Source organism: Natrix helvetica (genome assembly GCF_964273705.1).
Source record: "Natrix helvetica genome assembly, chromosome: 1".
Lineage (NCBI taxonomy): Eukaryota > Metazoa > Chordata > Lepidosauria > Squamata > Natricidae > Natrix > Natrix helvetica.
Window position 1 is genome coordinate 285,028,364 of NC_138548.1, and position 15,786 is coordinate 285,044,149.

Below are 15,786 nucleotides of genomic sequence, written 5' to 3' on the forward strand. Positions count from 1 at the left end.
GCTAAGTGAATCACTGCAGTTGTTAAGTTAGTAATATGGTTATTAAATGAATCTGGCTTCCCCATTGATTTTGCTGGTCAGAAGGTCACAAAGGTGGTGGCATGACCTTGAGACACTACAATAGTCACAAATACATGTCAGTTGGCAAGCATCTGAATTTTGATCATGTGGTCACAGGGATGCTGTAACGGTCTCAAGTGTGAAAAATAGTCATAAGTCACTTTTTTCAGTGCTGTTGTAACTTCGAAGCGTTAAACAAATGGCTGTAAATCGAGGTAAATGGCTATATTCCTATTATTTAGAAATTATCAGGACATCAGCAAGTCTTTGTGTACATATGTGCAGTAGCAAAACCATTACTTTAAACAGATTGATTGCTATTTGTCAGACTGTTTGGCATCTGCCTAAATTGAAAGTAATTCTTCTTTCAAAGGCAATTCTTAGAGTGTCTTTGGCAAGAATGATTTGAAAGAAAGGGGATGGGGATGAAAAAAAATTACAACAAAACTATTTCCTATCTATCACAAATATAACCCGAAGTTGTATAAGGGCAGAATCTACCTCACTTCCTTTTTTTACTGCCTTTCTGTGAACCCGTTTCCTGGCTGATAACAAAGGAGCTTGCAGTCGGCCCTTTATAAAATGGTCTCTTGATTCACTTTGGGTCTTGGCCACGGCAGACTCACTGTGGGTAATCATATTCATGATACATGAACTATAGTAGAGCTGTCTCCATTGCCCAGTCTTTCTCATCAGGTGAAGCACAGCACTGTTTTTAAGGAGGACCAAAAGAAGCAGATGAGCCAACAAAGTAATATCACAAGTCCTTCTACAGCAGAGCTTCCAGTCAGGCCTATCTTGATCACGGAGTTTCTGGAGATTCCCCTTTAGCTTAAATAAGATTCAGGGCAAATGCTAGAGGCCTAGACGGAAGAGTTGTTAATGTTCTAATAACAGCGAGGGGGGGGGAAATCAGCGTGTTTTGTAAACATCAGAGCCAGTTCGATGCAGCAATTAAGATACCTGGATATAAATCAGACTGGGAGTTCAAGTCCTGCCTTAGGAACAAAGCTAGCTGGATCACCTTGGGCCAGTCTCTTTCTCTCAACCCTAGGAAGTAGGCAAGAAAATCTTTCCAAGAAAACTACAGGGATTTGTCCAGGAAGTTACCAGCAGTTAAGACTGACCTGGAAAAACGACAGACCGACTAATCTCTTAGCATTTTTGAAGATCCTATCTCATACTCTAACTGGAATTCATGCACTTTTTATCCAACTGAGGAGCCCTTTAAATATTGCTTTTAGTCAATGAGAGTGGGGTTTTCCTCCCCTCTTTTGGTGAATGCCTCCTTTGTAGCCTCCAAACAAATTAGTGTTAAAATTGCAGAGTTCTGTTTAAAACTTCAGCTCATTTATGCCTGGTGTGAATCATGTCTACTCTCAGCAAGATGGGATGAAATGATTAATGAAACCAGCGTTTTAAAGCTGGTGAATGACAAGTTACAGCTAGCCTATATATAAAGGGAACAGAATTGTCTCTTTCAAAGTGGTGTGTGTGTGTGTGTGTGTGTGTGTGTGTGTGTGTGTGTGTGTGTACATGTTCCGGAAGTAACCAGAAGGATGTGTATGCAAGAGCATATTGTGTGAAGATCTGTGTTCTGTGACAGGTATTCACTGTGTTCATATTTTAATTTGCATGTAGGTGGTTGAGTGGGTGAAGTGTCTCGATTGGCATTCAGACATGCTTGCAGTTTGAGGGTGAATACTGTATGTTCTTCTACTAGTCGTTGCCCCTCCTTCTCCAATACTTTCTCTATACAGCTTTCCTGATGAACACAGATAGAAATAAAACAGTCCACGGAAGGGCTGAGAATTAAAGGATCTAACAAGACATATATCCTTATATTTATCAAGTGATAGTATATTTCGAAGAAGGCTGTTTCTTTCTGTAATTGCAGCAAACGTGAAGCTGAAGGAAAGGAGAAGTGAATAGTTTTCTCCCCCAGGCTCTTCCTTCCATATTCCTAAGGGATTGTCCTCTTCTGAAGCAGCTATTTGAAGAGAGAAGAAATCACAATAGATATCTGCTAAGTTCAGGGGAAATTTACATAAAATCTCTCCTTCATATCTACTTCTCCCAGAGTTCCCTTTTCCTATATGTTTTCTTCTGAACTGTCTTCACCATTGCCCACAGGGAGAAAAACGGAGCTGATTTATGTGGGCTTTCACGCCTCCCATAAGCCTGATGTGAAAAATGGGCTTGAATGTTCTGCACCAAATGATCCGGTTAGAAGCTACCAGACCTGAAAGTAGCATTAGGAAACTAAATATTTATGTGATGTTGTGAGAATAAAGCTGTGTTAGTTAGAAGACACTTTATAGGTCATCTCTTCTGCCCCCTTGCTCCACTAAGCAATCTCCCTAACAGAAAGATGTGAGGAGAATGACTTCACAGGAGAAGGAACAGCAGTATTTTTATTTATTTTTTGCTTTATGGGGACATTTAATGCTCAGGGCTGATTCCCAAATGGCTTTGGGAGTGCTCCCTGTGGATGGGGAAGCTCCTGGTTATACTGATCAGCATATTCAGCAGTATCTCATTTCTGGGGAATGAGGAAGATCTGAGGAAAAGCTTCTAAGGCAAGACATAGTATATCATTTCACCCCCTCTCCTTCCCAAGACACTTACTCAGTGTTGGCCAAAGTAATTTGCCCTCCATGCAAGGTAGATATATGCACAAGCTCCACCCTTTTCACAAGCAATAGAATTCCAGTGAACAACTAACTCCTTGTAGTCCTTTCAGAAAACTCAAATTGTCCCTGAAGTGACCATTTCACATCCCCGACTGATTGCTTTCTCACACTCTCAGTTGAGGCTACAACACTGAATACATCATCCAAAATGTCAATGAAAAGAGGTAATTCTTCTCTCCAGAGATACAATGTGATCTTTTCTTCACATTCAGTTATTCTTTGGGTACTTCTTACTACTATGTTCCTAGGTTAGCTTTCATGAAATAAACAATATATATATATGTATTAGTTACTATAACCAAACCAAGTCTTGCAAAGTAAAGGAAGTCAGAATTCCTTATTTTCTTAATCCAATCACATCTGACACCACTTATCCTCATATCCTTTGGCTGAGTTCCCTGGTTTTCATACTGCTTATGGTCCACCAGTTTTGTCAACTCAATGTGCAGATGGGAACATTGTTGGGTTTTGGCATGACAAGAACATTCCATCTATTTTATTTTCTAAATTACAAGACTCTTTCAAGGTTTCTGGGTAAAAGAAGAAAGAAAGTAGTAGTAGCAACAAGGAAAACATTTGCCGCCGCCCCCCCCTCCACTAATTTTACTAGCATTGTACTGAGGAAAGCAATTCCACCATATGTGCAGAGTTATGAACCCTCCCCAAAAGAGATGTATGCCTTCCCCCTTTACAAAGGGGAATTCAAAGGCTGAAATTGATATCCCCCCTCCCAGTTGCAATAAAATGAATCTCACACAGACTAGCTGAGTCTGCACAATTTGTTAATCTGAGTTGAAAAAGTGTTGGGAGGAGACAACCATTGCCTCAACATGTTGTGTGAACTAGGTCATTGTATGATTTATTTAGGCACTTACCGGTATATTGTATGAACTCAACCAGTTCTGCTTCATTGATGCCATAATGGTAATGCTCTGCGTGAATTTCAGCCAGGCGGTTTTCTTATTTATTATGCATTCCTTTAGCATGGATAGACAGATGAGGTCAATTTTTGTGCCAAGCTTGGCACTTGGTCACACTCATGTGATTTTCCCAACAAAGAGATGGATGGGGTTTGCCATTGCCTTGTTTCCAGGTTACTGTTTTTCAACTTCCAAGTTACTCTACACCAAATTTCCTAGTGGCCATCCATCCAAACCCTAGCCAGGTTAACCCTGTTTAGCTTTTATTGAGGTCAGTCGCGGTCTGCTAAGGCTTGTCCTATTCTGCAGAAAAATAGAGGGAATAAAAATAATCTCAAAGGATCCTTAGCAGTACTTGTGTTGAACAGAGTTGTCTTCCTTTTTTTCCCTAACCCTTGAAGAACTGCAAAATCTGCTAGGCATTGTCAATGAGGAATGTCACTGCAATAATTTAAAACAGAGGCAGGAGAGAGAGAGAGAGATGCTGGCATCATTTTCTGCAAACCCAAGGACAGATGGAAAAGGCCCAAAGATCGCAACTTCCTTGGGGAACTGGAGCTGCATTCCGAACATTTGGGTGGATGCAATAGATGAAGGGCTATTGTGGCTTTTTCAACTCGGTTTGTTCTGTTTTACTTTGCTCAGTCTAGTACTTTTATCAATAAACTCTGCTATTCTTTCTTATCAATGATTTTTGCCTTGAGATGGGAAGACACGGGGCTTCCTTTTGCTTTCAGACTCTGAGAGCTGGCAGAACCCTGCAATAGCAGCATCTTGGAAGCAGAGACCATTTTCTACTCCCCTGTTCACACTTTCCTTGTTGGCTTGGAGGCTGCCTGCCTGCCTCCCTTGCATTCCTCCTCCATGAAACCATTTTAAGAGTTTGTCTCTTTGCTAGCAAGAAGAGTGTGGGTTGGGAATATTCTTTTTCTTCTTATTTTTAAGCAAATCTCTCTCTCTCCCCCCCCCCTACATCTCTGGAATGAGGTGCCTGATTATATGGTGCCTCATGATAATTTCACTTAGCCTTTTCTTTCACCTGCCAGTGGGAGTGGATTCCAAGAACTCAGCAAGAGTTATTCTATTCTTTTTCTTTCTCTTTCTCTCTCTTCCCCCTGCATGGATTTCCTCCAGGTTTTTTATGCACAATGGTTTTCTCTCTCTTCGTTCCTGTCTATATTCTTCACTTGCTTCCTTTGTCCTTCTCCTATTTCTCAGTAGGGGCCAAGTGACTGAGTACATTATGACAGTTATTAGGGAAAAAACCATCTGTGTTGTTTTTTTTAAAAAAAATATCAGCTCCTCTTCATTTTTTGATTCCACAGTCTTAACAGACTTTCGTCCAGAAGAAGCCAATTTTCTCATTTTGCCAATGAAAAGAGGCTGCTGGGGCTTTGGCCATATTGTCAAATCTGAGGAATGGGAGAAACAGTGAATTCTGGGAAGGTTGCCTTCGCATGCTGGGGGAGGGAGAAGAGGAGTGGGACTACCATTTAGATACACCCACTCTTGTGCCAGGAGGTATTGCACTGAGTAATGTGTTGTCACTTTTTCTCTGATGCTTAATTCTACCAGTCTGCACTATGCAGAGAAATAAATCCAACTCTCACACTTAGTGATTTTATGCAGTCAAATCCACAGTGACGTTGCGGGTTCAAGATCAGAGGGGGAGGTGCTATCGCTAAAATGATAAAACAAATTCATAGAAGCAATCACATACACAGCACGGCCATACCAGGAACGTAAATGCTGTCTTTTAACTAGAGTTTTAAATTATTGGAAAGTTCTTTGTATATAATAATGAACAAATACATCATGCATAATTAAAATATCCCTTGCTTGAAAACAATGATCATGGATTTTTTCTTGGGGGGGGGGGGTTTGATATTTAATATTTTTAAAAAATCGTAGATGGAGTTTAAAATAGACTTTTTACTTCTTCTTTTTTTTTTACAAATTACTGAAATCCAATAGTAATCCATTGTGTGTTTTAAAGTGGCACAATTTTCTGCGTGAAGTGAGTTGAAACGAAGACACGGCCAGGAAACAAAATGTAATTCAAATTGCAACTACAAAAGCAACCTGGTCCCTGTGGTCATGTTTCAAGTAGAAAGAACCAAGATCCTTGGTTTTCTTTCTCTCCTTTTTTTAAGGGTAGCCAAACATGAAACCAAATTAAAGGAGCTTGTCTCTGTTCATTTACTTTAATTCCTGTGACAAACATGAGCAATGGTAAACATTGCAAAGGCGAGTCCTGTCTCATTCCTCTTTGCGCTTTCTTTGTGAGTCTCATAAGCAAGTTGCTTTCTGAGCCAGTGAAGATTAATTGAACTTTTACAAAGCTTTTGATAAAGATCTTTACAAAAACTTTCTGAACAAAGCTAGCAGTCGTGGCAAGGCTATTATCTAGCCAGTTTGCAGAAATTGGTTATTACACACAGAACTCCTGGCCGCCTCCTGTCTCTCCATCTCTTCTGGCACCCCGTTTACCCATGATGTTCTCCAATTCTAGATAACAATAGCACTTGGCTATAGGACTTAGACTTACTGTATATACCGCTTCACGGTGCTTTTACAGCCCTTTCTAAGTGGTTTACAGAGTCAGCATATCGGTCCCAACAATCTGGGTCCTCATTTTACCTATCTCAGAAGCACTGGTGGATTTCCATTTTTTTACTACTGATTTGCTTGTGTGTGTGGGCGTGCATGACGCTGGGTCATGCACGCCCACGCATGATGATGGGTGAGCAGAGCCTCCCACCACCGCCACTACCAGTTTGCCTGATCCAGGCCGAACTGGCAGAAAGCCACCTCTGCTCAGATGGATGGGAGGCTGAGTCAACCTTGAGCCTGGTGAGATTCGAACTTTCAAACTGCAGGCCGCTGGCAGGCAGCAGAACTAGTCTGCAGTACTGCATTCTAACCACTGTGCCACCACAGCTGTATAACAACTTGTGATACAAGGAGAGATAGTCCAATCCAACTTCTGTGTGTGTGTGTGTGTGTGTGTGTTTGAGAGGGGGGAGGGAGAGAGGGAGGAAGGAGGGGAAGGGAGAAGAAAAAGAAAGAAGAAAACTTCTTTCACAAAGGAGAAAAACAAATGCTGCTGCTTTAAATCGGAACTGAGCATGCCTGGCTGTGGAATTCTGGGAGTTGAAGTCCACAAGTCTAAAAAAAATTGAAACCCACCACTGTGTCAGTGCCTCACCAGCCATAAACCTCACTGCACGTCACTGCCGTCTGTGTGTGGTGGCTCTTGATGCACTGACTCCAGCCTCAGTCCACTCCTTGGGAAAGTCCCCAACACTTTTGAATGGCCTTTTCCTGACATACCTCTCCAGGCTGCGGTCATCCCTGCTGCTTGTGCACCTTTCTCTTCCACACTTTTCCCTTCCACTTAACTTTCTATTAATGTGCTTTGATACAGCACTTTGGGAACATCCAACTTCTTTTGCAATTACCTTTTGAGGCTTTCCCTCCTTATGGAAGGTGTCAATGATGGTTTTCTGCACAACTGTCAGGTCATCAGTCTTTCACATGATTGTGATTCCTACTGAACCAAACTGAGAGACAATTTAAAGGCTCAGGAAACCTTTGCAAGTGTTATGGCTTAATTAGCTGATTAGAGTGGGACACTTTGAGCCTAGAATATTGCACCTTTTCATAATATTCTAATTTTCTGAGATGGTGGATTTGGGGTTTTCATGAACTGTAAGCCATAATCATCACAATTATGACAAATCACGGCTTGAACTATCTTGCTTTGCATGTAATGAGTCTGTCTCATATATTAGTTTCACCTTTTAAGTTGCATTGCTGAGATAAGTGAACTTTTGCACGATATTCTAATTTTTCGAGTTTGACCTGTATATCAAGAACAAATATATTAACTTCAAGTATGTACAAATTGAGTCTAAACTGATAGATCTTGGGATTGTGTGTGAAACACTGCAAAAATACAAACTACACATCAGAAATAATTAAGCCAAGTGTAATTAAGCCAGGCGTAAAACTACTACATGTGGAATATCATGCAGAGATGTGGTTAACCCACCAAGGAAAATACATTGTTGGGCTAGATAGAAAAAGTGAAAGGCTATAAAAATGAAAAAGGGATGGGTTATGTCAGGGGTGTCCAAACTTGGGAACTTTAAGATTTGTGGACTTCAACTCCCAGAATTCCCCAGCCAGCCATGCTGGCTGGGGAATTCTGGGAGTTGAAATCCACAAGTCTTAAAGTTCCCAAGTTTGGACACCCCTGGGTTATGTCAACAATGAGAAAAAATATGTCAAGGCACTAGTGTTCCTAGAGTAATGAATATTCTTCCCCATTTTAGTGTATGTGTGTATATATATATATATGTAAACATTTATTCATTCATTCATTCATTTGTATCCTGCTTTTATTATTTTTACAAGTAACCCAAGGTGGCGAATATATCCAACACATTTTCCTTCTATTTTCCCCACAACAACAACCGTATGAGGTGAGTTGGGCTGAGAGATAGCGACTGACTCAAATTCACCCAGTTGACGTTCGCAACTACGGTGGGATTTGAACTCGAGGTCTTCTGCTTTATAACCTGGTATCTTAACCATTTAAAAAGTATTTCAAACCTTGTCCAGAACTTGAAGATTCCACAAGAACAATTCATGGCCACATTATCACACAATTAAATTAGTGTGATGTGTGTTATGTAGGGCTGCCTTTAAAGGCCACTGGAAAGCTGCAATTTGTACAAAATAAAATGCTTAGATGCTGCCAATAGGCAATCTGAAGGGCTGAGTTTGGCCTATAAAGCCAGGGGTGGGATTCTACCAGTTTGAACCAATTTGGGCAAACCGGTAGCTCCGACGATCAGTTCCCCCTCCCTCCCGCACTTTACTGACCTATATCCTCTCAGCTGAGTCACACAGCAGAGGGATTGCCCCACCTCAGCTGTGACACTCCCCAGCAAAAATGCAGAAGGTAAGTTTTCTTAAAACTGCAGACACATGCAGTGCGCATCAGGGGCTTGTGCGATCACTGAACCAGTAGTTAAACCAGTAGTTAAACCAGCAGGATCCCACCACTGTATAAAGCCATTTGTGTTTTGTGCCAATGTATCCATAGGAGATGAGCAGATGGAGCACAAGGGCAAGTTAAACACATCATCAGTCGAGAGTCCCTTACATTCCCACAAGAGGCCTAAGTCCAGCTTGCCGTGAATTCCATTGACTCTCATCTAGCGCCAATTTGGTTTGACCATTAGTAGATCAGATTCTTGTGTATAGGTAGCATCAGTGGTAGGTTGCAGGTGGTACACCGTTCTGGTTCTGTGCTCCGGAGGGCCCACATGCCCATCTGCACTCCTTACCTGTTCTTTAAAGGCTTCGGCACTTCCGCGCACACGCATGGCACGTATAGAGCCTGTGCAATGCTCCGCCAAGCAGCTGGAGCATTGCGGAGGCTTGCGGAGGCATCGCTGGAAGGTAAGTCACATGTGTGCGCTGCACGTGTGTGTGTGCGTGCGCATGCCACACGCTTTCATGTGGAGGACGCCGGGCCCCGTTGCAAACCGTACCGGGCATCCGGAATCCACCACTGGGTAGCATGTAATAAACATTTAGTATCTTGAACTCAACTTCTGACATTAATCTGATATACCGTATTTATTCGAGTATAATGCGCAAAATTTTGTACCAAAAAAAGGAATCAAAGTTTGGGTGCGCGTTATAAACGAGGGCTGGGGTGGGGTGGCAGTGGCGGCCGGTCCATTGAGGGCGCAGGCGAATTGTAAATTGTAAATTTCCAGACTGCAGCCTCGATCCCGGCCTCAGGCGGCGCCGCGCCGTGCTCAATAGTCGCAACTCAGCTGCCTGCCGCCTTTCCCCTCCTTTGTCTCCCAGCCGGGGCGGCCCGCCGCCGAGTTGCGACTATTGCCGCCGCTGCTGCCGCCGTTCAAAGGACCCGCCTCTCACCCTCTTCCTCCAGTCGGCAGGAGGAAGAGGGTGAGAGGCGGGTCCTGTGAACGGCGGCAGCAGCGGCGGCAATAGTCATGGCCGCATGTGTTCAACAACGTTTTTTTGTCAATTACAATGCTTGGTGTGAAACAAAATTTTATACCAATTTTTAATCGAAAATTAGGGGGTGCGCGTTATACACGTGTGCGCGTTATACTCGAATAAATACGGTACTAATGGTCAAATCAAATTGGCACCAGATAAGGAACAACAGGATTCACGAGTGGCTGGATTTAGATCTCTTGTGAGAATATAAGGACTCTACACTGATGATGTGTTTAACCCTGTCCTTGGGCTCTGCCTACTCATCTCCTACAGCAGAGGCGTCAAACTTGCATCGCCACAGAGTTGTCACATGACATATTGGGACTTTCTTCCCCTTGGCTAAACTGGGCATGGGCAGTGCGTGACAGATCTGGCCTGTTGGTCGCGGGTTTGACAGCTCTGTCCTACAGCGTCCTTAGAACTGCATTCTCCCATTAAAACCGATCTACTAGAACATAGCTGGAAAACCTCTTGAGGATCTAGATTTTCATAATATTGTGTGTGTGTGTTTTTATTCAAAGCCCTGAGAGGTGTATTTTTCTATAATGGCTCCAACATTGTAGAACAGTCCCTTGCTTCCAATTAAAAACTGAATTGAGCCAGAAACTTTTGGTTGTTGATATCATATTTCTGATGTTAGTTTCTTATTGTGTGTTTATGTGTGCGTGGGGATAAGCTAGCATGAGTTATGAGAATAGTAGTGAGGTTGATTATAATTTAGGTTTTGCATGACCTTACCATGCATGCCTTTATCATGTAGATTTTAGTGTCGGGGTGTTGCTGTTGTTTTAGTATTCTTGCACATATTTTACGTATTAAATATGTTATATTTTGTTTTAATTTTATTGTATGCTGCCATTGGTCTTATGGAATTGGCAGTATAAAATCTGAATAAATTTGGGACTTTATTATCATTTGAACTATTTTTGTTCAGTATAATAAAAAAATATAATAACTTTGTTCAGTATAATAACTATTCCTCCTTATTTGAAATGTAGTCTATAAATTTGTACTATGCACACAACACATTTGAGATCTTCATTCCTGCTTTTGCCTTGTGACAAGAGCATATGAGCATTCTCACAGAAGTATGAATGAAGAATTGGCAGGGATAAGTTAATTTTTTAAAAAAAGCAGGAAAAGAATTACTACAGGTTTTTTTGCTGTTGTATGGCTTTTTATGAAAACCTAGTTGGTCACCATGGAAATCAAGATCCTGGATTTGGTTTTGCCCAATCTAGCAAGATCCTTATGTTCTTACAGTAAATTTATTATTGATTTGCTGGCTGAAAAACCTGCTGTCAGGAACATTAGCTTAGCTAGTGGCAACAGCTGGCAACTAATGATAGGTTATTCAGAATTCTCTAATTATCCAGAGTTTGTGTGAACTGCTTCAGAACCATTGGGGACTCATTTTGTATGAGTCTAGATAGTTGAACAAATGAATGCAATCATATTTCAATATTGTAATAAGCTATAAATTTACAGCTGGAAAGATTCCAATGAGTCATTGAGTACAGCCTGCTGACCTGAGGACATTTTCCTCATTGCTCTGGGACTCTTTATCAGAGAAAAGCAAGATTTTAAAAGTGTAAATAATTCATTTAGCAAGAGAGATTTCTAGCATGAGTCTAGGGGGCTGGTTTAGTTCTATATGCTAATCAGTAATCATTTGATGTGATCACCTTTCTGGCTTCTTAAACAAGGCATCCTATTTACTCAATGCATCTCTTGTTTTTCTTCCTAATCTTTCTGTGAACACTCCCTATCTGAAACTGTCTTACTTACCCAGTATAGATAATTTAACTGCAAGAGTGCTTGCCTTGAAAGAGCCTTCTTAAAGATTAATTTGATGCTGTCTTGAAAGACATTTGACACAGTCATGTAAATCATAGCATTATATCCATTCTAACAGAACCCTACCTTTACTTACATAAAGTAAGTAACCCTACATAAAACATTGAGATAATGCATTTTGGATCTTATGCAAGTCCACTTTGTATATAGTGTGAATATACTCCAAAGTTCTCCAGTCATTAAGATTCCAACGGAAGACATTTTAAAAGAAAGAAAGTGATTTTTACCTTTTCTCAAGATTACTTTAGAAAGCCTTTTTCACCTTTGCCCATATTAAAAAAAAAATCAATTGGAACACCTTTTAAATTAACCCATATCTTGATTTGTTGATAAATAAAAATGTTTATTTTTTAAAAAAATTAGATCAATCCTTCAATACACAGCCAATTTAGAAATATAATTACTGAACAAAAATAATGTCCATGATAAATACTTTGCACGGCAGAAGAGCCTGGGAAGATATTAACTCAATCTGTTTTTCCCTCTTGTTTCTAGCGTGCCAAATATAAATTTAGAACATTCTTTTGCTTTCTCAACCTCAAGTGTATTTGTCTTATATAACATAAAGAGCTGCATTGCCAGCTTCTTTGACCATGCAAATAATAGCATATGACTGTAGGGCAATTTTCTCCAACCTGATGTTTTGCAAGTACTGTATATTAACCTTGCTGTTTGTTAATTATGGGGATTGTGGTCCAAAAATATAAAGGACAACTGGTAGGGAAAAGCTGTCATACACCCAATTATGTCATCGGCATCCACAGTCGCTAAATTTCATCAAAATGACCGGCACAAGCATTCTGACATCATGACGCATGTTCCACATTATATGCTTGCAGTGACATACTCCAAGTATGTAAGAGGCACAACATCAGCCATTGCATACATTACATCATCTGCTCCCTTCCGCTGTCCCCACTGACATCAGAGAGGAAAATACCAATCTTTGAAACATCCAAGCAAAAAGAATGCTATGAGAGAATAACAGAGCCAAGCCTATCCACTTGACTAGAGGACTAGGTTTCCATCTTAAGTCTAGCGGGATTTAGAAGCTCATAATGGTGTAAAATTAAAACTTTTTTTTCTCCAAATAATATGTTTTGTTACGTATTTGAAATAGCATGAGGAGGTCACGACGTTGACTATTTCTCAAAATAATAAATCCTTGTAGATAATGCCAATGATGGCTTATCCAAAATTAAATCCTAATCCCTTAGTTCCTTAAATATTCTCTTGTTACACATTTCACAACAGTGGGTTCTCAGTTTAAGGACTAGGATATATGTAGCCGATACAGATGTGTATGGATGTACATTCATGATGTAAATACGCAATTCTTTGCATTTTACAGAAGACAATCTCTAGCAATGTCCTACATACGTTATCGCAGGACAATTCCATAAGCTCGCCTCACGTTAAGTTCATCCCCTCCACAAAATTCTATTGGTTTGACCCTCCTTGCTAAGGATTTGGGCATTTGCAATAAGATTGAATAATATGTGAACCAATAGCTAGATGACATTAACAAGACCAAAATACTATGGGATATTTAGGGCAATAGACACACAGTATTTAGGTGCAGATCTGCAAAGATAGATTCTTCCTCGTGCAACTTATATCTCCCACCTGCCTGCTCCCACCCTCACACCCACACATCATAAACAGCAACATTTCATTGCCATGAAAACATCCAACTGTCCCTGGGCTCTTCCATGGCAATAACATTCTTTTGCTTCTCCATCTCCCACCTGTGCTAGGATAAAGTAAGAGACAAATGGAGGCTACACCACACCCTGTTGTCCATATATATTCCTGAGTGAACTAATAAGAGAGTGAATGAGGATCCAAGCAGAAAGAGAGAGAAAACAAAACACAAATGGTAATAACACTTTGGTGGCCACCCAAAAAAAAAGACTTTTTGAATCACTATTGCAGAACTCAAAATGCTGCCCACTTTTTTTCTTTCTGAGCCATGCGCCATTGACACATTGCTCTGTTGCACATACTCTTATGCACATTCTGCCTAATTCCTGCCCAAACGACCCTTGCAAGTAATATCACAGGAGAGTTAGTCCACATGTAGAAATCACCTAACAAACTGAGCTTGACTTTTTCCCAGGTGCACATTAAAGGAAAACAATGCTTAAGAATGCTTGTTAAGGATTGGAATGAAATATATGTCTCCATTTATTGTAGAGACCTGCTCATTGACTCATCTACCATCTACCCATGTATGATTTAATCACCAAAATGTATGTGAATATAAATATGAGGTTGGTGAAAAAATGTAAACTAGTAATATCTAAACCATTCGATTTTATCAACTTTTACGAAGTTGACTTGTATGGAATTTGGCACACTTTATCTTGGTCCTTTATTTACATTGACATGCGCTAATAAAAGAATTAAATGTCCTCGTCTCCGGAATTTTTGTCCTGCATATATATTTTTTTTCAGTTTGGTTTGTTGTATAAATTGCATATACCTAAGTACTTCCACACAAATGCATGTATGGATGCAAAGTAGCAATGTGTGTTCTTAGAGAAACAGAGCATCCACATATTCAAATCGAAATGCATATTTCCATAATATTTTGCAAACACACAACAAAAAATGCAAACCTACAACAGAAAAGTTAAAACAAAGGAATACATTTATAGATGCACAGTGAAAATAGCAAATGCATCAGAAAATACATACATGATTCCAAAAACAGGGGGGGGGGGAGTATACAAGTACTCAGGCATCATTTAAAGAGTCAGAAATTCTGCCCGTATTGAAAATAGAACATAAAGAATTATGTGCTATAGCCTTATAAAGATGCATTATAAAGAATGAAATACATATAATCCCAAACACTGTCTCCCTAAAGCCATACACAGCTCTTGATTAGCTTCCCAGAAATTTAATCAAATAAAGTGACTTTGTACTTGCTTCACTGAGAGTAAACAGTATCATAATACAAACTCACACATATTCTTATGCACACAGATATAGGCTTGGACAAACACATGTGCTAACTAACAGTACAACAGAAGCTTGTGTAATTGTGCATGCAAAAACGAGACTGGAAATATGCAAAATTAAACACATAGACCCATCTGTTTGTTGCAATGTTGCAGCACCCAACTAGCGTGCTCTCTTGCACTGACTTGGGTGCTTTTACCCAGAGATTTCAAGGTGGCTATATCATTATGTCACAAGGAGTAGGTTTTTTTAAAAAAATGCAATGGGACAGGGGTTGACCATTCCCAGGGAAGAGAGTGCCATTGTTTGGAAGTTGCTCTTGTTAGACAAATGAAGCATAAACTTCTCCCAAATTCACAACATGACAGAATTGTTATACAGGACCATAGATCCCTTGTCCTCTCTGGCTGGGACAGCTCAGAACTACTGGCTGAACCAACAAGCATTCCAATAAGAGAACAGTGTCATCAAGCAGTTGTAACCTTCCCATGCTTATTTCCACTGCCTTAATTTTAACAGCAGGCTAGTAATGTTTGATTTTTTCTCTCTCTCCTAGTGCACTCTTTCTGCTCTCTTTAGTGCCTGCATTTCCCCGCTTTCCTATGAGTTTGTGGCTGTTATTCACTACATTCCCTCATCTGTGCCTTGAGATACAAACTGCACTTATTCCGATCAAGGTTTCTAACCACCCCCATTTTTGCACAACTCAACATTTGCTATTAGATTAAACACAGCTGTTGTTGCTGCTGTTGTTTTTCCCCAGATCTTTCTCAAACTTACTTCCCCAGCTCTTCGAAGAGCTGATATTCTTCTGTAAACCGGTTGCAGGTGATGGTTGCCATCCTGGATGGTGACTGTCTCTCCTGGTGTGAAGTTTAACACTGGCACCGTTGCTGCCTCGAGCACACAAGTTCTCCTTTTGCTCTTTGCTCCTAGTGCTGTTTGCCTCTCGGAGGTAAATAAGTGAATATGTATGATTGACAAGCCTGGAGATAATGATGAGGGCAATTTGTCTTCTCAGTCTCCCAAGCCTTCGTCAGCATCCAGTTCTCCATAGCAACCACCTCCGGAACGCCCTGGTTCTGTTGCCCGGGTAACTACTTCCCAAACACCTGCTCTGCTTGCCGCTTCTGCAGCTCTCTTACGCCCTGAGTCTGCGAGTGGGGAAGCTGCATTTTGAGCTGGACAAGAGGTGGCTTGAAGGAAAAGGCTTTTGGAAACAACAAGGCAAAAAAAGTCAA

General features: G+C 40.7%; 1 protein-coding gene across 5 annotated transcripts in view; it reads right to left on the reverse strand.

The window, feature by feature from the left end:
• Window positions 1-15,560, reverse strand: part of CAMK2A (calcium/calmodulin dependent protein kinase II alpha) — a 301,059-nt gene extending 285,499 nt beyond the window's left edge. For all 5 annotated transcript variants that reach the window (XM_081942664.1, XM_081942663.1, XM_081942665.1 and 2 more), the window contains exon 1: window positions 15,326-15,560. In XM_081942664.1, coding sequence (XP_081798790.1) covers window positions 15,326-15,387 — 62 coding nt within the window. In that variant the 5' untranslated portion in view covers window positions 15,388-15,560. The remainder of the gene's footprint in view (window positions 1-15,325) is intronic.
• Between the last annotated feature and the right edge of the window lie 226 nt (window positions 15,561-15,786).